Source organism: Vespa mandarinia, chromosome 10 (genome assembly GCF_050613455.1).
Source record: "Vespa mandarinia isolate Hongniang chromosome 10, ASM5061345v1, whole genome shotgun sequence".
NCBI lineage: Eukaryota > Metazoa > Arthropoda > Insecta > Hymenoptera > Vespidae > Vespa > Vespa mandarinia.
The window spans coordinates 7187501-7210000 of record NC_140819.1 but is presented as its reverse complement, the minus strand read 5'-3'; the positions used below and the strand labels follow the sequence as shown (position 1 = coordinate 7210000).

General features: G+C 31.1%; 4 protein-coding genes across 14 annotated transcripts in view; 3 read left to right on the top strand and 1 right to left on the bottom strand.

The window, feature by feature from the left end:
- The window catches only part of Ae2 (anion exchange protein Ae2), a 45179-nt gene extending 35686 nt beyond the window's left edge, over positions 1-9493 (top strand). For 10 of the 11 annotated variants that reach the window (XM_035874834.2, XM_035874837.2, XM_035874835.2 and 7 more), the window contains 8 exons: positions 112-289; positions 469-550; positions 1192-1575; positions 3277-3964; positions 4333-4395; positions 5440-6034; positions 6181-7279; positions 7641-9493. In XM_035874834.2, coding sequence (XP_035730727.1) covers positions 112-289; positions 469-550; positions 1192-1575; positions 3277-3964; positions 4333-4395; positions 5440-6034; positions 6181-7279; positions 7641-8313 — 3762 coding nt within the window. In that variant the 3' untranslated portion in view covers positions 8314-9493. The remainder of the gene's footprint in view (positions 1-111; positions 290-468; positions 551-1191; positions 1576-3276; positions 3965-4332; positions 4396-5439; positions 6035-6180; positions 7280-7640) is intronic. The other variant, XM_035874831.2, reaches the window with a different exon arrangement.
- A 3180-nt stretch (positions 9494-12673) lies between these two features.
- Mos (proto-oncogene serine/threonine-protein kinase mos) lies at positions 12674-14112 on the top strand. The gene is made up of 4 exons (XM_035874854.2): positions 12674-12936; positions 13041-13234; positions 13314-13699; positions 13798-14112. Exons 1-4 carry the CDS (start codon positions 12878-12880, stop codon positions 14110-14112), a joined length of 954 nt encoding a protein of 317 aa, XP_035730747.1. The 5' UTR covers positions 12674-12877.
- A 24-nt stretch (positions 14113-14136) lies between these two features.
- On the bottom strand, positions 14137-14869 carry LOC118445418 (U6 snRNA-associated Sm-like protein LSm5). Its single transcript, XM_035874857.2, has 3 exons — positions 14678-14869; positions 14354-14550; positions 14137-14277 (listed from the first exon to the last, which is right to left on the bottom strand). Exons 1-3 carry the CDS (start codon positions 14721-14723, stop codon positions 14245-14247), a joined length of 276 nt encoding a protein of 91 aa, XP_035730750.1. The 5' UTR covers positions 14724-14869; the 3' UTR covers positions 14137-14244.
- A 3389-nt stretch (positions 14870-18258) lies between these two features.
- The window catches only part of LOC118445413 (uncharacterized), a 15483-nt gene continuing 11241 nt past the window's right edge, over positions 18259-22500 (top strand). The window contains exon 1 of the mRNA XM_035874849.2: positions 18259-18737. Within this exon, the coding sequence (XP_035730742.2) occupies positions 18265-18737 (473 nt within the window). The 5' untranslated portion in view covers positions 18259-18264. The remainder of the gene's footprint in view (positions 18738-22500) is intronic.

The following is a 22500-nucleotide window of genomic DNA, read 5'->3' as shown; positions in this document are numbered from 1 at the left end:
ATTTCTTTTTCTTCTTCTTTTCTTTTTTTTTTTTTCTTCGTTTGAGTCTTGTAATAGTTATGGGAGAGAATTTTTTGTTGAGAAAAAAATATATTGATTACGTATGTAAAGGTCGACGGGCATGGCGCGGAAACGGTTCCAGAGCTCGACGAGGAGATGGAGAAGGTTTTTGCGATGGACGTCGGAGAAAAATTCGACGTAGCCCGGCTTGGTTCACCTACGGAATCGGCAGGATCCGATCGTGATCGTGATCGAGGACCGCCACGATATGGAGACCGTGACTTTAATCGTACGTAATGAAATTACGAAATAAAAATATGAGATTAAATTAAATGTCATTGGTTTTATACTGTTATCGTTAAACTCCGATGATAAAGAATAACATATTTTATTGGACGATATAACGATATATATATGTATATATAAATAAAAAAAAGGACTTTAATTTTTTATTTTTCGTGCTTACAGAACATCGTAAGAGAAGTTATCCACATCCCCACATGCCACTAAAGAGTTTACACTCGAGATCTATGAGACGACATCTTTCACCGTGAGTTGATTTATTATATAAAATAAAACAAAATTTTAACCATATATATATATAATTAAATTGAGTTGGTTAATAATTAATATAGAAAAAATTTGCAATATTTTGAATTTATACATAATAATCTTATTTATACAATAATATACTATGTGTGTACATATTTTACTTATTATGTTATAAAAGTAATATATTACGAGATATAATATATTTCATTAAAAAAATACTAGCGTGCGTTTCGTTTATATATATATTTAAAAAAAAAAAAGAAAAGAAAACAATCTATATATTACTTATATCTCAAACGTTAGAATGAAATAAAGAAAAAAAAAAAATATAATAAATATATAAAATAGAAATGACATTTATAGATAGAATAAGGTAGATCCTATAAAAAAAAAAAAAAAAAAAAAAAAATAAAAAAGAAAAAGGAAGAAAGAAAAAAAAGAAAACACTACTATAATTTATTTAGAAATACAAATAAATATTAACAATTTCAACATTACTTATTAACCAACATCAAAAACCTAAGATATAACTGCCAACGCGCATTTATTAAATCCAATTAAATAGACAAAAACATTTGGCAAAGTCTAAAAACATTATCATATATATATATATATGTGTGTGTGTGTGTGTGTGTATAGTGAAGGATCAACGACGGAGGTGAGTCCAGAGGAGGAGGAGAGAAATGGTGGACATGGTAACGAGATCGACATATTGGACAATGGTCCATCGTCGAATAACGATCCCGAAGTCGACGAAGAGGGAACGGAAGAAACCGAAAATATAATTAGCAGTGGTAGCGAGGCACAAATCTCTGAAAGAGCTGCTTCCGGTTTCAGCGATGGTTCAACCTCAATTGGTAGTCCAAGAGTACAATTCGAAAAGATCCGAGAAGAGGATTCTAACAATTTGAATCAGGATGATGATAATAATCAGGCAACAAGCTTAGCTTCCCCACCAACATCTTCCACAACTCATGAGGACGATCGTAATAAATGTCGAAGACATCAAAAGCACGAGCACAAGTGAGTTTGGCGAGTATTAACTTGATTCAATAAAATGAATCAACGGGGACTCGAATTTCCTATCTCTCTCTATACATATATATATATATGTGTGTGTGTGTGTGTGTGAATGTGTGTCCTATGTCTGTGAACATTTGTTGGGATAAGAACAAAAATGATTCACGGTTGGATTAACATTTTCAAGGAAGAACATTGAAAGTCTAGTTTAACAGCAGGCACGATAGCCAACGAAGAAGATAACCATCGTATTATAATTGTCACACATGTTTACTTTACTTTCATTTTTCTTTTTCTTTTTCTTTTGTTGTTTTTCCTTCTGTTTTTTTTTTCCTCTCATGATCTTCTTCTCAATAAATCGCGCAATTTTTTTTTCTTTTTTTATCTTTTTTTTTTTTTTTGTTTTTTGTTCGAATACTCATTAGATTACACAATCGTCAACTTGTGAACTCGAAAATTCTTTCCTTGTTTTTCCCTTCGTATAGACCATCAACCAACCAACCTACTTTCATAATCCAAAGAAAACAAAATTAGTCCAATAAGATGAATCGTCTTTTTGGTCTTTGTTGTCACGAGTGTCGTGCACGTGTCACCCAACTTAAGAAGAGTTAAACGACAGAAGAGTCTACATCTTGGTTGGTGGTAGCTCGAAAGGAACTCTCGAATGTTTCTCAGTGCCATGGCGATCAGCCAGAGATTTGTCGTGTATTCCCGATCCACTTGGTCGGGAAGAGCGACTTTCATTGTCCTAGAAGATAGTTTTGATCTTCTTTGTCGTGGATGAACAACGTGCTGATAGTGTGGTAAAGAAAATTATCTACCAAAGTTGGTGCTCCTTTACTTCTCACTCTCTCTCCCTCTCTCTCCCTCCCTCCATCTATCTATCTATCCATTTATCCATCTATCTCTATTTTTCTTTCTATTAATCAAAACGTAATTTAAAAGCAAAACAAAACAAAAAATGTCATCGTCCATGTGACATCCAACATTGTTCTACAAGCATGTTCAACACACGTGAACGTACTCCTGAACGTTGTTTGAAGATCGGACAAGTCAATAAACGGTATTTAGGAGTCATTCATTCGATCTATTTTAATTTGTTTCTTTTCTTTTCTTTTTCTTTTTTTTTTTCTTCTTTTTTGCTTTTTTCTAATCACGTGTTTTCGAAAAGAAAAGAAAACAAAAGTGAAAAGAAGAGAGAAAAAAACATATCGAGATTAGATAATTCCTTGAAAAGAAAAATCATATTGAACGATCAAAATGTATGTAGAAAAGTTTACCTAGGAGAAGATTCTTGACATCAACTTCTCCGACACGTTCATATCTCGTGTCTGCCTGTCGTTCGTCTATCAACTGACGTAAGAGACTGTAGACGACTAATTCATTGCCAGGGTCAGTACCAAAATGGTGCTGGCACTTGTTCGCATACCTCCTCCTTGTAAAAGACGTGTACACGGTACACGTGTGACGATCGCAACAGAATTAGATTAAACAGATTTCTTTTTCATAGTAATAATAATAATGACAATGATGATGATGATGATGATGATGATGATGATGATATAATAATAATAATGATAATGATAATGATAATGATAATAATAATAATAATAATAATAATGTGAATGAGATAGAGTCAAGACAATGAAAAGATAACGAGCATGATGAGAAATTAATGATATTTTTATAATACGTTCGTTACAGAAGACATCATCACAAATCTAGGAAGTACTCTTTACAAGAGGATCCACAATGGAGAAAACGTTCTGGAGCTGGCTTTCCGGATGGTCCTGGTATTCTTGCCAGGAGAGTAAGTGTACAGCCGGAAGAAGCGAGTACTCTTCAGGAATTGGACATAGACGATTTGGAATCACACAGGAGCGACGATCCACGTGGAATGAGACGTCACAAGGCTGCTCATTCCACGATACAGATTGGCCGAAAAAAGGAAGGTGGTATACCACATGAAGCATTCAAGAAAATGTATGATCATTCGCCTCATGAGGTGTTTGTTCAATTGGACGAATTACATGGGGTCGGTGAGGAACGTGAATGGAGAGAGACAGCACGTTGGATAAAATACGAGGAAGACGTTGAAGAAGGTGCTGATAGATGGGGCAGGCCTCATGTTGCATCTTTGAGCTTCCATTCGTTGCTCAATCTTCGTCGGTGTCTTGAAACCGGCGTGGTACTTCTTGATCTTGAAGAGAAGGACTTACCTGGACTTGCCTATAGGGTGGTCGAACAAATGGTTATAGAAGAATTGATTCTTCCAGAAGATAGACCGGTTATCATGAGAGCACTTCTGTTAAAACATAGACACGTGCACGAGCACGATCGTGGATTTCGTTTCGGTGGAAAACGCAACTATTCCAGTTACACCAGTTTACAGGTTCGTTCGTTTATTAATGATATAGGAATTCGTCAAGTTTTTTAGATTAATTATAAGCAAAAAAAAAAAAGAAACAGGTTCTTGGATCACGGTGGTATATATAATAATAATAATAAAAATAAAAACAGTAATAATAATAATAATAATAATAATAATAATAATAATAATCAATAGACATGAAAGAGATTTTCTTTGTTATTTGATTCTAATAAGTTCAAAAAAAAAGTTCCCACACTTATTATATATATAGTAAAAACTCTCCCAAATCTTATAGTAAATAGCTATAGTAAATTGGCAGGAAAATTTGAGGTGTACCTGTTTAAATCAGGAAAGTAATTTATCGACGTCATATAATATTATTTCCACAGTCCATCTGGCTGGAGGAAGAAGAGGCTGCACGAGGAGCCACTGAAAACCATGTAACCCAAAATGTAAAACAACAAAAACATTCGTATCCCGAATTTTTTGAATGCAATTGCAAATTTCTTTTCTTTTTTTTTTTTTTTTTTTTTTTTTTTGTTTTTCACATTTTTCTATTATACGCTATATTCTTTTCTTTTTTTCCTTTTGTTATTTACTTTCTAGTAAGCTATTATTATCAAGTTATATATATATATGTATTCTTCGTTCAAGATCATCTTTTTAACATGAATTTACAAGGTCAACAGATCATGCACTACGTTCTTCTAATCTAATTTCTTTGTCTACACTGTTATTAACGTGCGTATTTAATTAAAAATGAATTCATGAATTATGTAACGACCTGTAAGTCCATGACACGCAATTTTAGCACCCTTCCATAGTTAGCGATTTTTCTCTTAATTTAATTCAAACGGGTTCCTTTCTTTTTTCTATTGAAATCTTAGACCTCTTTACAATATTACTATTTGTTTGTCAATAGCTACGATTTTCCTTGGCTTCATTTTAATTAGGTATCTTTGCACCCTTATCTATTATATATCTTTTACCTACCTTTTGAATCTTATCATTTTTTAATTTCTTTTATTCGTTTTTTCGCATTAATTCGTATATGTATATTTCGTGTCATTATCGCAAGCGGTGCATAGGATTTCCTATTACCTGATATATATATATATATATATATATATATATATATATATATATATACATATATTTAGAGTTGACTTAGAAATGAGAACAGTAATATAAATCTACATATACCTAACGAAAATATATAAAAAGGTACAGGTAGATCGCTAATCTCTCGAATCTTTTTTCTCTTTTTTTTTTATTATTATTATTATTTTTTTATCTTTCTTTTTTTTTTTTTTTTCCTCTTGATACAGACATTTTCAACAGCTGTGTGTTATAACGATCAGAAAACCTATGCCCGTTCTTTTTGAACACCATATATTACGTATATTATTAGAAACTTACGACGACAAGCGTATACCTTAATAAATATATGATGAAAAAAAAAAAAAAAAAAAAGAAAATTTAATTTTATTTCACAGAATTTGAACGACACAAAACCTAAAATCGTTTCGTCGAACTTGGCTTTGGATAGCAATCATACTATTGTCGATATAAAAGAAGAATTGACATTTACAAGCAGTAACGAGGATCTTAAAAAGGGACAAAACGAGTACATATTGAAAAGAATTCCAGCGGGCGCCGAGGCAACGATTGTTCTCGTAGGTGCTGTAGATTTTCTTGACCAGCCAACGATAGCTTTTGTTAGATTGGCCGAAGGTGTATTTATGCCAGCTATCACGGAAGTAAAGATACCAGTAAGATTTATGTTCACGTTGTTGGGTCCAAGAAATGCGGATTTGGATTACCATGAAATTGGTAGATCGATTGCTACCTTGATGGCTAATACTTCTTTCCATAAAATTGCTTACAAAGCAAACGAAAGAAGAGAATTACTTTCCGCGATTAACGAATTCCTCGATGATTCGATCGTTTTACCACCTGGGGATTGGGAAAGGCAAGCATTGTTACCATTTGACGAATTGAAAGCAAAAAGTGAAGCCATTAGAAAAAGAAAAGCTAAGGCTCTCGAAGAGAAAGCTAAACCAGTTCAGAGTGAGGCAGCAATAAAAAAGGGTAAGACTTTTTTCTCTCTCTCTCTCTCTCTCTCTCTCTTTTTTTCATAAATTCGTTCTAACACAACTAAATAAAGAAAAAAATGTTCAATCTTTCAATGCATTCATTCGTTCGTTTCTTTATATATTGAAATATATATTTTTTAGCTCTTCTCGCTGGCGAAGAAGAGAAGAAGCCACCGGACGATGATCCTTTGCGCAGAACACGACGTCCATTTGGTGGCATCATCAATGACATCAAAAGACGTTATCCACATTATCTATCCGACTTTACCGACGGCTTAAGTTCGTCATGTTTAGCAGCAGCAATTTTCATGTACTTCGCAGCACTTTGCGCCGCTATAACATTCGGAGGATTAATGAGCGACAAGACACAAAATATCATTGGAATCTCAGAGACATTGGTCTCTGGTTCATGGACCGGTATAGTGATGGCATTGTTTGCCACTCAACCATTGGTCATCATTGGCACGACAGGACCCCTTCTACTGTTTGACGAGAGTCTCTATAAATTTTGCAAGGCTAATGACTTGGAGTTCCTTACTGTAAGAGTGTATATCGGTGCTTGGATGGGAATAATAGCTTTGACTATAGCTTGTGTCGAAGGATCGGTATTGGTTAGGCTATTCACACGTTTCACAGAAGAAATTTTCACGGGATTGATATCTCTTCTCTACATAGTCGAAACATTTATCAAATTATATAATTATTTCGTACGTAATCCGTTACTAGACGAATATAATTTTTTGCCCGATAGCAATCAGACCCAACCGGTTAACGTGACGGAAATAAAAATCATTTACGAGACATGGAATGGTTCAGAGATAACGGTCCCTTATGATGACATGCGAACTCTCATACCAAAACAAGACGAAGGAGGAACTTTAATAAATCAACCAAATACAGCACTAATGTGTACGATATTATGCTTAGGCACCTTCCTAGGTGCTTATTACTTACGAATATTCCGTAACAGTCATTACCTCGGCCGTAGCGCAAGAAGAGCTTTTGGTGACTTTGGTGTACCCATTAGTATAATCGTATTCGTCCTTATCGATTATTTGGCTAAAGTGAAAACAGAAAAGTTATTGGTACCAGAAGGATTAAGTCCAAGCGTTGCTGGAAGAGATTGGTTCGTATCTCCTGCCGGTGAGAGCCAACCTATTCCCGTATGGGTAACTTTTGCCTGCGCTATACCAGCACTCTTGGTTTACATCCTCGTTTTCATGGAAACACAAATCTCCGAGTAAGAATCTTGAAATTGAATTTCTTTTTTTCTTTTTTTTTTTCTTTTTTTTTTTCTTTTTTTCTTTCTTTCTTTCTATCCCTTCTCATTATAATTAATTGTATTAAAAAGAATTATCATTATTATTATTATTATTATTATTATTATTATTATTATTATTATTATTATTATTAATATTATTATTATTATTATTATTATTATTATTATTATTATTATTATTATTATTATTATTATTATTATTAGTATTATTATTCTTACTATTATTATTATTATTATTGTTGTTGTTGTCTGTTGTTGTTATTGTTATTGTTGTTGCTGTTGTTATTGTTGTTGTTATTATTATTGTTATTATTCAATACAGGCTAATCATCGACAAGAAAGAACGTAAATTACGTAAGGGCAATGGTTACCACATGGATATAGTTGTGGTATGTCTAATGAACGTCGGTTGTGGATTAATGGGTGCTCCTTGGTGCAGTGCAGCATCAGTACGTTCATTGACACACGTATCGGCAGTTACCATAATGTCACGTACACATGCGCCCGGGGACAAGCCACATATTGTCGAAGTTAAGGAGCAACGTGTTAGCGCGTTACTTGTTGCCATTTTAATGGGAGTTAGCGTATTAATGGCACCATTATTAAGGCGCGTACCTATGTCCGTCCTTCTCGGGGTATTCCTATACATGGGTATATCCTCGACAAATGGCGTACAATTGTTCGACCGCGTAAAACTTTTCTTCATGCCGGTTAAACATCATGGAACGGCCAATTACGTTCGTCGTGTCCAAACATATAAAATGCACATATTCACTACGATACAAATATTGTGCCTAACGATACTCTGGATCGTGAAGAGTACAAAAGCAGCCCTAGCACTACCGTTCTTCCTAATACTGATGATACCTCTGCGAGCTCAAATGAGCCACTTCTTTACAGCTGCTGAATTACGTGCTCTTGATAGCAAAGGACCGGAACATGAAAGCACCGAAGACGAGCCTGACTTTTACGAGGAAGCTCCGCTACCTGGTTAGACTGTGCCTTATTCGACCTATTATCATCCGGTGTATATTATTCTCTTCTGATATTCGTTCTCTTTTTAAAGAAAAAGAAAGAAAAAAAAAGAAAAAAAAAAGAAAAGAAAAGAAAAGAAAAAAAAAGAGCTACTCTCTAACACGTGTCTCTCGTATTCTCCGAGGAAAAAAACAAAAAACGAAAAAAGGCAAGGAAAGGAAGAAAAAAAAAAGGAAAAAAAAATCCTCGAAAGAGAAAAAACTAAAAAAAAAAAAAAAAAAGAAAAAAGAACACAACAAAAGAAAAGAAAAATAATATTCGTAATTATCCTCCTCTCTCGTGTATTATTATCATCTGTCTCTATATAAAAAAAACATAAAAAAAAAATAAAAAAAAAAATAAAAAAAAAATAAAAAAAAAATATATATATATATAATTATGAATCGTCTCCGATCAATCAAAGAGGATAAATTTATTTTATTCAAGAAATGAGATCGCAAATATCAAAGCAAACAAGCTATATATACATATACATATACATATACATATATATATATATATATATATATATATATGTATATATATAGGGGTCCACGATGATGATGATGATGATGATGATGATGATGATGATGATGATGATGATGATGATGATGATGATGATGATGATGATAATGATATGATGATGATGATGATGATGATGATGATGATGATGATGATGATGATGATGATGATGATGATGATGATGATGATGATGATGATGATGATGATGATGATGATGATGATGATGATGATGATGATGATGTATCTAAAGGAAAGCAAGGTAACTAGAAATAAGTTGCTAACGGAGATGAAAATTAAGAAAAAGAGCATGTGTGTGACTATTATTTTGTATTAAACACATTGTAAATAATTAATGAACTTATTGATAATATGCGTCAAACGATTAAGCAATGTGATGATTATACGTATGCATGCCTAAATGAATGCCCCGCCCAACCCCCGCCCCCTACTCTCTGCCCCCTAAGTCGTGATAATGATAAGTTTAACTTGTCCAAAATGTTAGAGTATTAGATGAAAATGACACCATCGGTCGCTTCTAAGAAATATTTAGATGCATCATTTGTGTAGAAGAAAGAGAGAGAGAGAGAGAGAGAGAGAGAGAGAGAGAGAGAGAGAGAGAGAATGAGAGAGAGAGAAAGAAAGAAGAGAGATAGATTTACTCAGGTAAAGTGCACACCTTTTAGGCACATAATATGAGAAGTGCCAAATTTGAGATCATTCAAAGATCCATAAAAGATCACAATGACGAATGATGATAAAGTTCTGAACGTTTATCGAACGTTCGTTCTGAAGAAGAAGAAAAAAAAAATGAAGAAAAAAAAGAAAGAAAACAGAAAAAAGAAAGAGAGAAAAAAAAAGGAAAAGACAAAACAGGCTTCATATTATGAATCAACAAACAAATCATATTTTGAAACGATATTTTGTTTCGATTATTAGATAAACCTAAAAATCATTGATTTCTATTGAATTAATAACACCTACCTCCTTGGAGAGTTACATAGTCGAGCTTGAAAATGTCTGAAAAAAAAAAAAACGAAAACAAAAAAAATTATTAACACAGTATCTTCTCAGGAGTAATTCATTATATATTCTCATACATACGTATGTTGTGTAATGATAAAATAATTAATGATACATTTTATGTTTTAATCTATAACAGCCCACAGAGTTCTATAATTGATACACACACACACACACACATACACACACACATATATACACGTATACACGTATACTCTGTAATATCTGTTTCTAAATTTTGAAATATAACACTTACACATTTTATGATATTTAATAGTACTTAATCTTTCACAAGGATGTATATGTGTATATATATATATTTATATATGTGTATATATATATATATATGTACATACACACAGTATATATATATATATATATGTATTAAGTAAAACTTTCTTGAGATATCTTTAGATAAAATATTGATTGATTTTTTCGAAGCAATCTTATAAGTGGTGCTCTAAAAAGAAAAAAAAATGTATTTAAAAAGAAAGGTACCTGAATAATAATACATTGCATCCTGAGAAGAGTAATAAGCGCGTTATACGTTATCATTGCGTTGTAAGATATTGCTATTTTCGATACTAAAAGCTTAAAACAATGTAAATGTTATATTTTTGGAACAGATAAAGACATTTTCTTCATTTCACAAAACAACATATTTTCACATATATTGAAACTTGTATATTAGGAGATAATATATTATACTTCTTTCAAAATGATTGAATATATATAAATTGATTTTCTTATTTTACCGAAAATTATGAATAACGATAACGAATGGCTTAAGTGAAATAATAATTCCATTAATAATTTTTTCATATATTATTATTATTATTATTATTATTATTATTATTATTATTATTATTACTATTACTATCATCATTATCATTATTATTATTATTATTATTATTATTATTATTATTATTATTATTATTATTATTATTATTATTATTATTATTATTATTATTATTATTATTATTATTATTATTATTATTATTATTATTATTATTATTATTATTATTATTATTATTATTATTATTATTTTCTCTTGCGAATTTATTCATTAGGTATTAATTATTGAAATAAGAATATATAATCAATTATTTTTCTTCTTTTATTTTTAATTTTTTAATTTCTTTTTTTTTTTATTTTTATTTCTTTTTTTCTTATTTTTTCTTTTTATTATAATATATATATTTTTTTTTTTTAATTCAAGAGTTCCATGCGTTTTAATGTTTTACAGTTAAGTAAGTCTAATGCAAATGTAAGAAAAAGATTTTATCAATACTTTCTTCAGAACATTAGAATTATAATAGATTAGAAAGTTTACATTTTTAATCGTATTAAAGTTTGACTCTATATTATAATATATTGCAGTTTTGCAATATATGGCAGATATATATAAAAAGATCTAAGTGGATGAAAGGAGAGAACCTTTTTTTCTAATATGAAATATTAGAGAGAAAGAGAGAGAGAGAGAGAAAGGAAATATTTTATTTCGTCAAAATATTTTATTAATTATTATATTAACATTGTTATTAACGAAATGTTTACTTTGGCTGTTTCTGAATATAATACACAGATACACACACACATACATACAAACACACAAACACACAACACAAACAAGACATGCATATGCGTCCTCGCGCATCTCTCAGATCATTTTACTATAGTTATTATTCTCTACTAAGTAGAATAAAAAAAAAAAAGACATACGAACAACAAAGAAAATAATAATAATAATAGTAGACTCTTATATACTTGTGATAGAAACTGAGAGTAACTTAAAAAAAAAAAGAGATATATATATATATATATCTTTTATAAAAAATATATATATATATATGTAATAAATAAATAACTCACGATACTTTACGAGCATGTTCTTATTAGTAATATAAAGTTTGTAACACATACATACATACATACATACATACATACATACATACATACATACATACATACATACATACATACATACATACATACATACATACATACATACATACATACATACATACATACATACATACATACATATATACATAAATATACATACATACATACATACATACATACATACATACATACATACATACATACATACATACATACATACATACATACATAGATACATACATACATACATACATACATAGATACATACATACATAGATACATACATACATACATACATACATACATACATACATACATACATACATACATACGTATATACATACATACATACATACGTATATACATACATATATCGTACATATATACATACATATATACATACATACATATATACATACATACATACATATATACATACATATATACATACATATATACATACATATATACATAAATATACATACATGCATACATACATGCACACAGATACCGAGGGAAAATCGTCAGTAGAAAATTACACTATGTATTATTGTAGTATTTGGCACACGTTATTGTATTCACACCACTGATATTACCTATATTGAGAGAGATTATTGAAAAACGATCATTAATTGTTATGAAGTGAGATAGAGAGAGAGAAAAATTGTAAATAATTTAATTATCGTACAGTATTAAGAAGTAATAATTAGAAATATAGGCTCTTAGTAGCTGGTTTACGCCTTAAAAAATAGAAAATGAGAACAAAATAAAACATATTTTAATTGCTTCCCGTTGTTAAATCCTTATTTACTAAATGTCTCTTCTTTTTTTTTTTTTTTTTTTTCCAAACATTTTCTCAGATATATAACATAATCGTTTGTTGTTAAGCAGAAAACAAAATCAATCCATGACCTTTTATAATGTAATTTAAGAATAGTAGAAGTAAACATTATTTCCCTTTACTTTTGGAGATATGTTTAAGTGAAAAAAAAAAAAGAAAAAAAAAGGGAAGAAAAAAAGGTTGTTGACACAAAATGTATTCTTTAATTATTCTTTGGGTTTGATTATGTATGAAATTTCAATCGTTAAATCATAAAAATGGCTTCGCCACGAATAATTTCAAAATTTCAAAGTTTATCTCCAGTACCAAATTTAAGGTAATACGGACGTTCCTTCATTCAAAATGAAATATTTTGTTAGAGAAAACGTGTACTTTTTTTTTTGTTTTGTTTTTTTTTTGTTAAAAAAATATAATTTATAGGAATTCATTAACACCTAGAAGTTTTATAAAAAATAATAATTATATTAAATCACCGGAAAATAAAAATAGATTATCGCCTTTCAATGTTAATACACCTGACAGAAAAGAAATTCTTCTAAATGGTTTACCTAATAAACAACGAATTGTATTAGGTACTGGAGGATTTGGTACAGTCTATAAGGCATTATATAAAGGTAATATTTATTTTAATTGCTTTATTATTGATTATATTATCATAGAATTGATAAATCAATCATTTTATTTATAATGTAGGAAATCAAGTAGCAGCAAAAATATTGAAAAAATCAAAGGATAGCGATAATATTATCAATTCGGAGAAGCATGCTTATTTATTGAGGCATACCAATATTGTTAATATTTTAACCATAGAAGAAGGTGCTGCTTTATCATTGATAACAATGGAATTATGTGGTATTACGTTGCAAGATCAATTGGAAAAAAAAGCTTTAGACAGAAGAGAACGTATTCGTATTTGGAGGGATATAGCTTGTGCTCTTCAATTCTGTCATAATGCGGGTGTGGTTCATGCGGATGTGAAGCCAAAAAATATTTTAATTGGAAATTGTGGTCAACCTAAACTTACAGACTTTGGGAGTTCTGTCTTAATAAATAAAGTACATGCCGAACAGGCATCTAATGTAAGTAAAAAAAAAAAAAAAAAAAAAGAAAAGAAAAGAAATGTCTACGCTATTAATTTTTCTATTAATACAAAAAGCATTTATCATTCTTTTTAAAGATAATGACAAGTACACCAGGTTATGCAGCACCAGAAGTTTTATGCGGAATAATTCCCAGTCCTGCTGCAGATATTTATTCTTTAGGCGTTTTAGCCTGGCAAATCCTTTCTAGGAAAATACCCTTTGAAGGATTCCACGTGCATACTATTATCTATTTATCTGTAAAAGGAAAGAGACCTTATGATGAAGATCTCAATGATGAATTTCAAGGACGATACAAGTCATTATATAGAGAGATGTGGTCTCAAAAAATTACAGCTCGACCAATAACAAGTAAAGTGATCTATATGCTAGATATCCTAATGAATAAATAGGTTTTATTTAAATCAATTAATGTTCTATACTTGTTAGTATACGCGTCGCTTATTATTATACATTATTAAATAAATGTCGTGTTTACATATAATATATATATATATCAAATATGTGAAAAGAGAAATGTGATTTTATGTATCTGGCATCTCTCCACCAGGCACAAGCTGTAAAAAGAAAATCAATTGTTAAATTGTAAGGTTATATCAATACATAAATAATTATTTTTTATTATATACGAACCATGGTGATATTGCTACCGTTTAAAAGAATTTGATCTAATTTTGTAACTCGTCGACCTTCAGGAGTTGCTTCGCTCTCCGTCACATCCTCCAATAACATATTTACAAAATCATCGAATCCTAACAAAGTACCAACGATCTCTTTATCGTTTTTCATTATAATATGTATTCGCGATCCAATACATTTATCGACCAATTCTGTGAATTTCGTATGAATTATTTTTAAAAAAGATAAATAACAAAGCCAATGGATGTACATACGTACGTATATATATGTGTGTACATAACCACAAAAATATTACATCAAAATTATTATGTCACTTACCTAAAGGTAATAAGGTAGAAGGATTTGTACTAACCGAACTGGTCATTATTTATAATAACTTAATCGATAGAGAGAGAGAGAAAAAGAGAAATCACAATTTAAAAATAATACTTATACCTCAAAATATATTTACGTACTGCTATACCGCGCTTTTAGCTTACAACAATTCAGTGTTACCAAATTCGTCCGAAGAAATTCAATGTCCTATCGTAAAGTTTGTTTCTTAAGAAACTACATTATCGACGTTATCTCATTTGCGCCATCTCTCGTGTAAATGACGAATATCATTTTTAGAAAAATCCTGTGAAGAAGAAGATCGAAAGAATTGAAACAATTTCATATGTAAAAATACCTTAAACCCAATCTTAAAATTAGATACGAAAATATATTTTTGCGTCATTGTAGATCTTCATTCTTTAACAAGAAAATATTTATTTGAGATTTTATCAAAGTTAATAAAAACATTGCGCTCAATCGAACGACCAATGATAATCGAATGATAATCGAATATTTCTCGTGTTCTTAGATGGCGCCACTGGCGTTAAAGAAACAAAGGCGGTCTTTTGGTCAATGACAGAAAATCACACGCTACAGTAGGATTAAGACCGTCGTTGTACTTGGTGTGCGCCTTATCACGAAATTAAGTGGACATTGAAATTATCTTAATATTACAATATCATAAGAGACAATATTTCTAAGGTGGTAAAAACGTGCTCGTTTAAGTTTATGTTAAATCAAAAATTAAATCTTTATCGTTCGATCGGTAGTCGGTGATGCGCGACAGCGGCGGCAACGACGACGACGACGAGGACGACACGTTTGAGTGATAACGACCTTCGACTTTCCCCTTAAAATTTCGAAATACGATCATCTCATTATCTTAATATTACGTATGCGGTCTCACAAAGATTAATCAACGTATTCGAAATATTTCTAAATTACGTTCATCGTCATACCTAACCTAACGCATCGAAGATAGCGCGTATTCGAATACGATTAAACAAAAAAAAACACTCTAATGAGAATGAATGACGAGTAAATTGTTAAAAAACAAAAAAGGAATAATAAATAAATAAACAAAAGAAAAGATATAAATTACGAGCAAAATATCTATTGATTTCTCTATCGTTTTAATAAAAACATAACGAGAGATTCTCAGGTCTCGACTACGCGTCACCATATTAAAAGGCTCTTGATATAATTTCGAATCAATTTCGAAATCAAATAAGATGTCTCGACGAAAAAATCAATCAGAAAGAAACGTGAACTCGTTTATAGATGTTTTATAAATAAATTGTATATATATATATATATACATATATATATATATATATATTTATATATACGCATACACACTTTTTCCATATCATTTTGATTTTTTCACAAAGTTGCGAAAGAACCAGAGTTTGCTTCGTATCATTCTTTGTGGAGACAGATTAATTCGCTGATCGTTACAATTTCTTATCTACGAAGAAAATAATTTTAATCACGGAAAAAAAAGGAACGAACAGACAAAAACAAAAACTAGAGTAAAAAAACGTACGAACTCTCAAAGAAAAGATCAAACGAGCGAGAAGAAACAAATAAGAGGCAAAGTAAAAGTGTTACGAAACTTCATAAAGAAAAATAAAAAGAAAGAAATAAATAAATAAATATAAAAATATCTAAATAAATCTTTATTCATGTAAAATCTAAATAGCATTATACCTTCTCGGAATTGAGGAAATTTTTAAAAGAGGACGCGCGTAGGCGCGCGCACGCACTCATATATTGTATATATACACACACACACACACACATGCATATAACAGAGGGATACGACTAAACAGAGGAAAGGTACCTACATAGGTGTACTTCTGTGTTACTGTTGCTGCTGCTGCTACTGCTGCTGCTGCTGCTACGAGGAGTTTGGATAAAAGATGGCGGAAATTCGGCCGTCATCCTTCTCTTCGTCGTCGTCGTCGTCGTCGTTATTGTCGTCGTCGTCGTCAGTGTTCTTGTTATTTAATTTATTAATAAAATATTCTACGACGTATACGAACAAAAAATACGCTGATACATCGATAAGTCGAAATACATTACAAAATTGTGCATCGTCCTGCGTGTGTTATGTGAGCGTGTGAAAACTTGTTAGAAATATATATATATATACACATATATATATATATATATGTATATATATATATATTTATATATGTAAATTTGGAATAAAAGTAATCAAATTCCAATCTCGTCGTGATCCAAAGAGAAAGACACGAACGACAAGTAAAAAGAGAAAGAGAAAGAGAAAGAGAAAGAGAAAAAGAAACGGAGAAGAAGAAGAAGAAGAAGAAGAAGAAAGAAGAGAAAGAGAGAAAGAAATAAAGAAAACAAAAAAAAAAGAAAAAGAAAGGAACGAACGAGAAAGGTGTACGATTGCCTACGTGATTTTCTTTAAATGAGGAGGATCTCCTAATGCTTCTCTCGTCGAAAAGGTAACGGACATTTTCGTGCCCGTTACCTGTGTTGTTACCACTCAACTGTAATACGAAAGAGGAACGGAGACAGTGATAAAGAGAAAGAGAGAGAGAAAGAGGGAAGGAGAGAGAGAGAGAGAAAGGAAAAGAATATTATATATATATATATATATATATATATATATATATATATATATAATAAAAGGAAAAATCCCAGGACATTTTCTACCTGAATATATTAAGAGGATTATAAATCCAGGTAGATAATTTATTACCTTTTTAATGACACCCATATAACAGATAATATGAAAAATATATTTAGAGTTTAAAAACCTGGGTATATGTACATTTCTTCTATTTTATTTTATTTTATTTTTTTTTATATATATTTATTATACTCTCTTCTCTCGCTCTCTCTCTCTCTCTCTCTGTCCCTACTTCTCTCTCTCTCTTTTTCTTTTTCTTTGTCTCCTCTTGTTATCTTTTTTGAAAGACAATAAACAAAGGGTGGTCATTCGGAAAGATTTCGGAAAAATAAAAGAGAGAGAAAGAGAGAGAGAGAGAGAGAAAAAGAGAGGGGGAAGAAATAGAGAAAGTTCCCATAAGTATAAGAGGGAATAGTTGACAATAAATAGTAGGGTAGTATATACACGTGTTCAGAGAAGTCCGGATGGGAGCATCGTCGTGGATAGGATATCGGAATTACCCAAGAACGTCGACGAATCGTCGTGCCAGAGGAGGAGGAGGAAAAAAAGGAAGAGAAAGAGAAAAAAGAGGAACAGAAGAGGCAGAAGCAGAAACAGAAGCAGAAGGAGAGGAAGAAAAAGAAGAAAAAGGTGTTGCTGCTGCTAGTGGTGATAATAGTAGTTGCAGTAGTAGTAATAATAATAATAATAGTTGCTGTTGTGCTGGTGGTGCTATTGCTGGTGGTAGTGATAATATTAGTGTTAGTATTAATTGTGAAGAAGGTAGTGAAGGTGAATTAAGTGAAATAGCACCAGGAGCAGGAGGAATAAAAGAAGGAGGAAAAGGAAGAGAAGGAGGAGGAGGAGGAGGAAGAGACACTTTACCGGAAGCGGAAGAAAGAAGAAGAAGAAGAGGTGGTGGAGGAGGAGGAAGAGGAAGAATACCATGGCGAAAACTAGTACCGGTGGTGGTGTTTCTTACGGTGTTGTACCAGAGATGAGACATTCCAAGAGCGAGGATCTCCTTGGTGCTATACCAAATTCAAGATCGACGAGTCCAACCATCGGTTTATTACCTAGCACAGCTTCCGAGGACGATTTAATAGCTGCCAGTGCATTACACGAGTCAACCGATCGTCATCGTCATCGTGTTGTAGTTGCCGCGGCCGCGGCCGCAGCTGCCGCAGCCGCCATTGCCGATACCACTAGAAGGTTACCACCATCCTCCTCAACTACATCGTCATCGCCATCGTCATCGTCATCCACTAAGACACCTAATAAAAATAATGATAATAGATCAACGACGACCACCAATTTATTTGCTACGAAATTTGTTGGTACGCCTCCTGGTCTTCTTACCGATCGCATCGATCCTGAAGATTCTATTCGCGATATCGTCACGGAGAATGATCTTTATAGGTAAGTTAATGATAGATATAAATTCAGAGATAATATATGTGGGTGTGTGTGTGTGAGAGAGAGAAAGAGGCAGAGAAAGAGAATTTTTTTACCTACGTGATCTCGACTATATCGCATATATATATATATATATATCTGATGAGATGAGAAAACAAGACGATATGATGACGTGATGTATTTAATAATTTCAATGTTATATATCGATCGATAAAAGTCAGTAAAAAAAGATCTTGTTTAATCTATGTATGAATGTATCTATGTTAGATTTTCGATCTATCATCTTAAAGACGATTTAACCTATTCGATCTTTCCTTTTTATACACGTGGATTAAAATACGTATCATTAAATTACACTATCATTGAATTAATTTATTCTACACATATGTGTATGTGAAAGAGAGAGAGAGAGAGAAAGAAAGTTTAATATTGAAACGTAATACGTATGTATGTACATAATTTAAAAATATTTTTGTTCGTTCGTTTGTACGTTCGTTCAAAGTTATAGGCAAGATAATGTATAAAAAAAAAGAGATCGATATTTTTTTGATCTTTCGACTTTGACGGTTCGGTTCGATGATTTTATCGATCATTATCAAATGTATATTTTTTTTTCTCATTCAAGCTTCGAACGAAAAAAAAAAAAAGAAAAAGAAAGAAAGAAAGAAAATACTTTAATAAATTTCTATCTCAACTGGAATTTCATTTATTTTTTTTTTTTTCTTTTCTTTTCTTTTTTCTTTCTTCTTCTTCTTTGCATACTTCCTTACATTTCTTCTTTATATCCCCTTGCCATGGAGATAGAATAAAGCTCTCGGAAGTCGTTTAACATTTCCAAGAGTGCTCGACGACGACGACGACGACGACTACGACGACGACTACGACTCCGCCTGTGTGTCTCTTATTTTTAGACGAGAATAGTTTTAATAGTCGTTTTTTTCCTTTTAAGCATTTGCCGTTCAAAATTCGCGCGCTTTTTTCTCTTTCTCTCTCCCTCTCTCTCTTTCCATCTATCTATCTATATATACATACGTGCGTACTTTCTTTTTTAATTAATTTATTTTACACAGTTCCCCTTTTCGAATCTCATCGATCACATTTCGTAAGAAAAAAAAAAATTCAATTCTAAATTCGAAACATTTCATAGGAATTATGAAGTCATAACTTTTTTAATATACGTTCAGAAAATTTTAGGTTAGTTTTTTCTCTTTCTTTCTCTCTCTCTCTCTTTTTTCCTGCCTCTCTCTCTCTCTTTCTATTAATTTTTAAGTTCAAAGAGATGTTCGAAAAAAAAGAAATGAAGAAAAGAAAAGTAATTGATCTTAAAATTATTCTAAGAACTTTTGTTTTGCTCTGTATTTTATGTAATCGGATTTTTTTATTTTCCCCCCTCTATCTTCCTTTTTTTTTCTTTATCGTTGTCATTGCCATCGTCGTTATCGTCATTATTATTATTATTATTATTATTATTATTATTACTATTATTATTATTATTATTATTATTATTATTATTATTATTACTATTATTATTATTATTATTATTATTATTATTATTATTATTATTATTATTATTATTATTATTATTATTATTATAATTATTATTATTATTCATTGAGGAACTCCCTAATAGAAATTATTTCGACGCGGAAATAGATAGTATATGACAATCGTTAGAAAGGGACGTGCCCATTATTATCCCTGCTATGTATAAAGATACACACGTATTTCCTCGAGAGTTAGCCGATGATAATAATTGATACATATCATTCAAAAGGAGACTCCTTTTGAACGTTACATTCTCTGTTCGTTCAAAGAATCAGACACAACGAGGAACAATGTTGTTTCGTGCATGACCGTCCTACGTAATCGTTTGTTCGCTTATATAGATTATATCGGTCAGCGTGGAGCAGTGAGCGTGCGCGCGCGAATTCAATCGATTTTCTTTCTTTTTATGGGAAAAAAAGTGAGAAAACGAAATATATATATAGAATACCAGAAATATAATAAGGATTAGATAGTACTTAAAAATTTTTTTTTCCCGATTAAATGATAATTTTTTAATTTCCAATTATTTACAACCATGATAAAAATAGGGTCTTTATTTTTTTTTTTTTTTTTTAACTATGAAACTAAAAACATTGCTAATATTTAAGGAGTATAAATAAATACCCGATAGAAATAATTCTTGGTCCATTCGAAATATTCTTAGAAAGATTTTTATTTTTTTATTAAAGATTTATGTATCTTATGTAAAACTAAAAATCCCCTGTGGACTTCATTTTTTTTAATACAAAATACGAAATAGAAAGTGTTGATCTGTTCTAAAAAAAAAAAAATAAAAAAAGATGGAAGGAAAAAAAATATTCAACGGGAAAGTAATTGCGAAAATTGTAAAAAATCATTTCTGTCGAGTTTACAAAAACAAAAAAAAAGCGAAAAAAAAAGAAAGAAAAGAAAAGGAAGGAAAAAAAATTCAACGGGAAAGTAATTGCGAAAATTGTAAAAAATTATTTCTGTCGAGTTTACAAAGAAAAGAAAGAAAAAAAAAAAAAGAAGAAGAAAAGAAAAAAAAAATTAAAGAGAGCGAGAGAGGGAAAGAAAGAAAAAAACGATAAGAAAAATTGCCAAGAAGACCAGACGATTCGAAAATAAATATTGCACACGACTGCAAGAATTTTTATGATATTCAGAGCTTAAAATAGTTAAGTTACATATATGAGCACATGGCATGTGTGCGCTCGTGAAATTATCCCCACACGTGTTTAGAAAACCGTGAACTTAGAAAATTCCTTTGAATTAGCCGACATTCGCTTTAGTGTCGTCGTCATTTTATCGCTCAAGGACGATCGATCGAATGATCGATCGATCGTTCGTTCGTTCGATCGATTTAGAATCGTTTATTTGAGATAATAAAGGTAAAAAGAAAAAAGGAGGACTTGCACGTGCCGTCAAAAAGTCGAGTAAACAGTTTCTTTTCTTCTTTTTGTTTGTTTTCACGGTTCTCTTTTTATTCGAACGGCCGCGCATAGTTCTCCTTTTGTTGTGTGTTACGTGCTACGCATACATATGTACATAATTGTTTCTCTCTCTCTCTCTCTCTCTCTCTCTCTCTCTCTATCTCTCTCTCTCTCTCTCTAACTCTCGTGATTCTTTCATACTAAAGGAATGGACAGCTGCGTTCCTTTCTATTTATGGGTCCTTCTTTCAAGTGAAGTGTTAGAAGGTAGATAGTTACTTTGTTATCGATAGTTCGGGGTCCTTAAGATCGAATGACAAAAAGATTTTCGGTTACTTTCATGTCGTCAATAGTGCTTCTCTTTGCTTTGTAGAAAAAATAAATAGACGACGTCTCTAAAGTAATCTCGAATTCGTCGAAATCTTTCTCTTTGTTTGTTTGTTTTTCTTTTTTTTTTTTTTGTACGATAAAGTCTTACTAATGCGTCATATATATATTTATATATATATGTATGTATGGATGTGTATGCACGTATGTTTATATAATATATATTCTCTGAAAACTGAGGCGGGAAATTTAAAAATATTTTATCGTTGGACAGATAAAAAAGGACGGTATAAAAAGAAAAAAGAAAGGAAGAATATTTAGAAAATAATTTTTTTTTTTTTTTTTCCCCAATATTCTATAAAAAATTAATTTGCAAGAGAAGACAGACTTTTTATCCTTTTTTCTTCTTCTTTTTGAACTCGAAAATGAATATATTAGGTTAGAAACTATGAAACGGGCGTTTTTGTTTAGTATTTATATTCA

What these genes read in the sequence shown, in the direction of transcription:
- Mos (XM_035874854.2), top strand. Translation starts at nt 12,878, where the DNA reads ATGGCTTCGCCACGAATAATTTCAAAATTTCAAAGTTTATCTCCAGTA. An exon ending in CTATAAGGCATTATATAAAG is followed by an intron (nt 13,235 to 13,313) that starts GTAATATTTATT and finishes TTTATAATGTAG; the next exon opens with GAAATCAAGTAGCAGCAAAA. An exon ending in ATGCCGAACAGGCATCTAAT is followed by an intron (nt 13,700 to 13,797) that starts GTAAGTAAAAAA and finishes TTCTTTTTAAAG; the next exon opens with ATAATGACAAGTACACCAGG.
- LOC118445418 (XM_035874857.2), bottom strand. Translation starts at nt 14,723, where the DNA reads ATGACCAGTTCGGTTAGTACAAATCCTTCTACCTTATTACCTTTAG. An exon ending in TTCTACCTTATTACCTTTAG is followed by an intron (nt 14,551 to 14,677) that starts GTAAGTGACATA and finishes CGAAATTCACAG; the next exon opens with AATTGGTCGATAAATGTATT. An exon ending in ACGGTAGCAATATCACCATG is followed by an intron (nt 14,278 to 14,353) that starts GTTCGTATATAA and finishes TTCTTTTTACAG; the next exon opens with CTTGTGCCTGGTGGAGAGAT.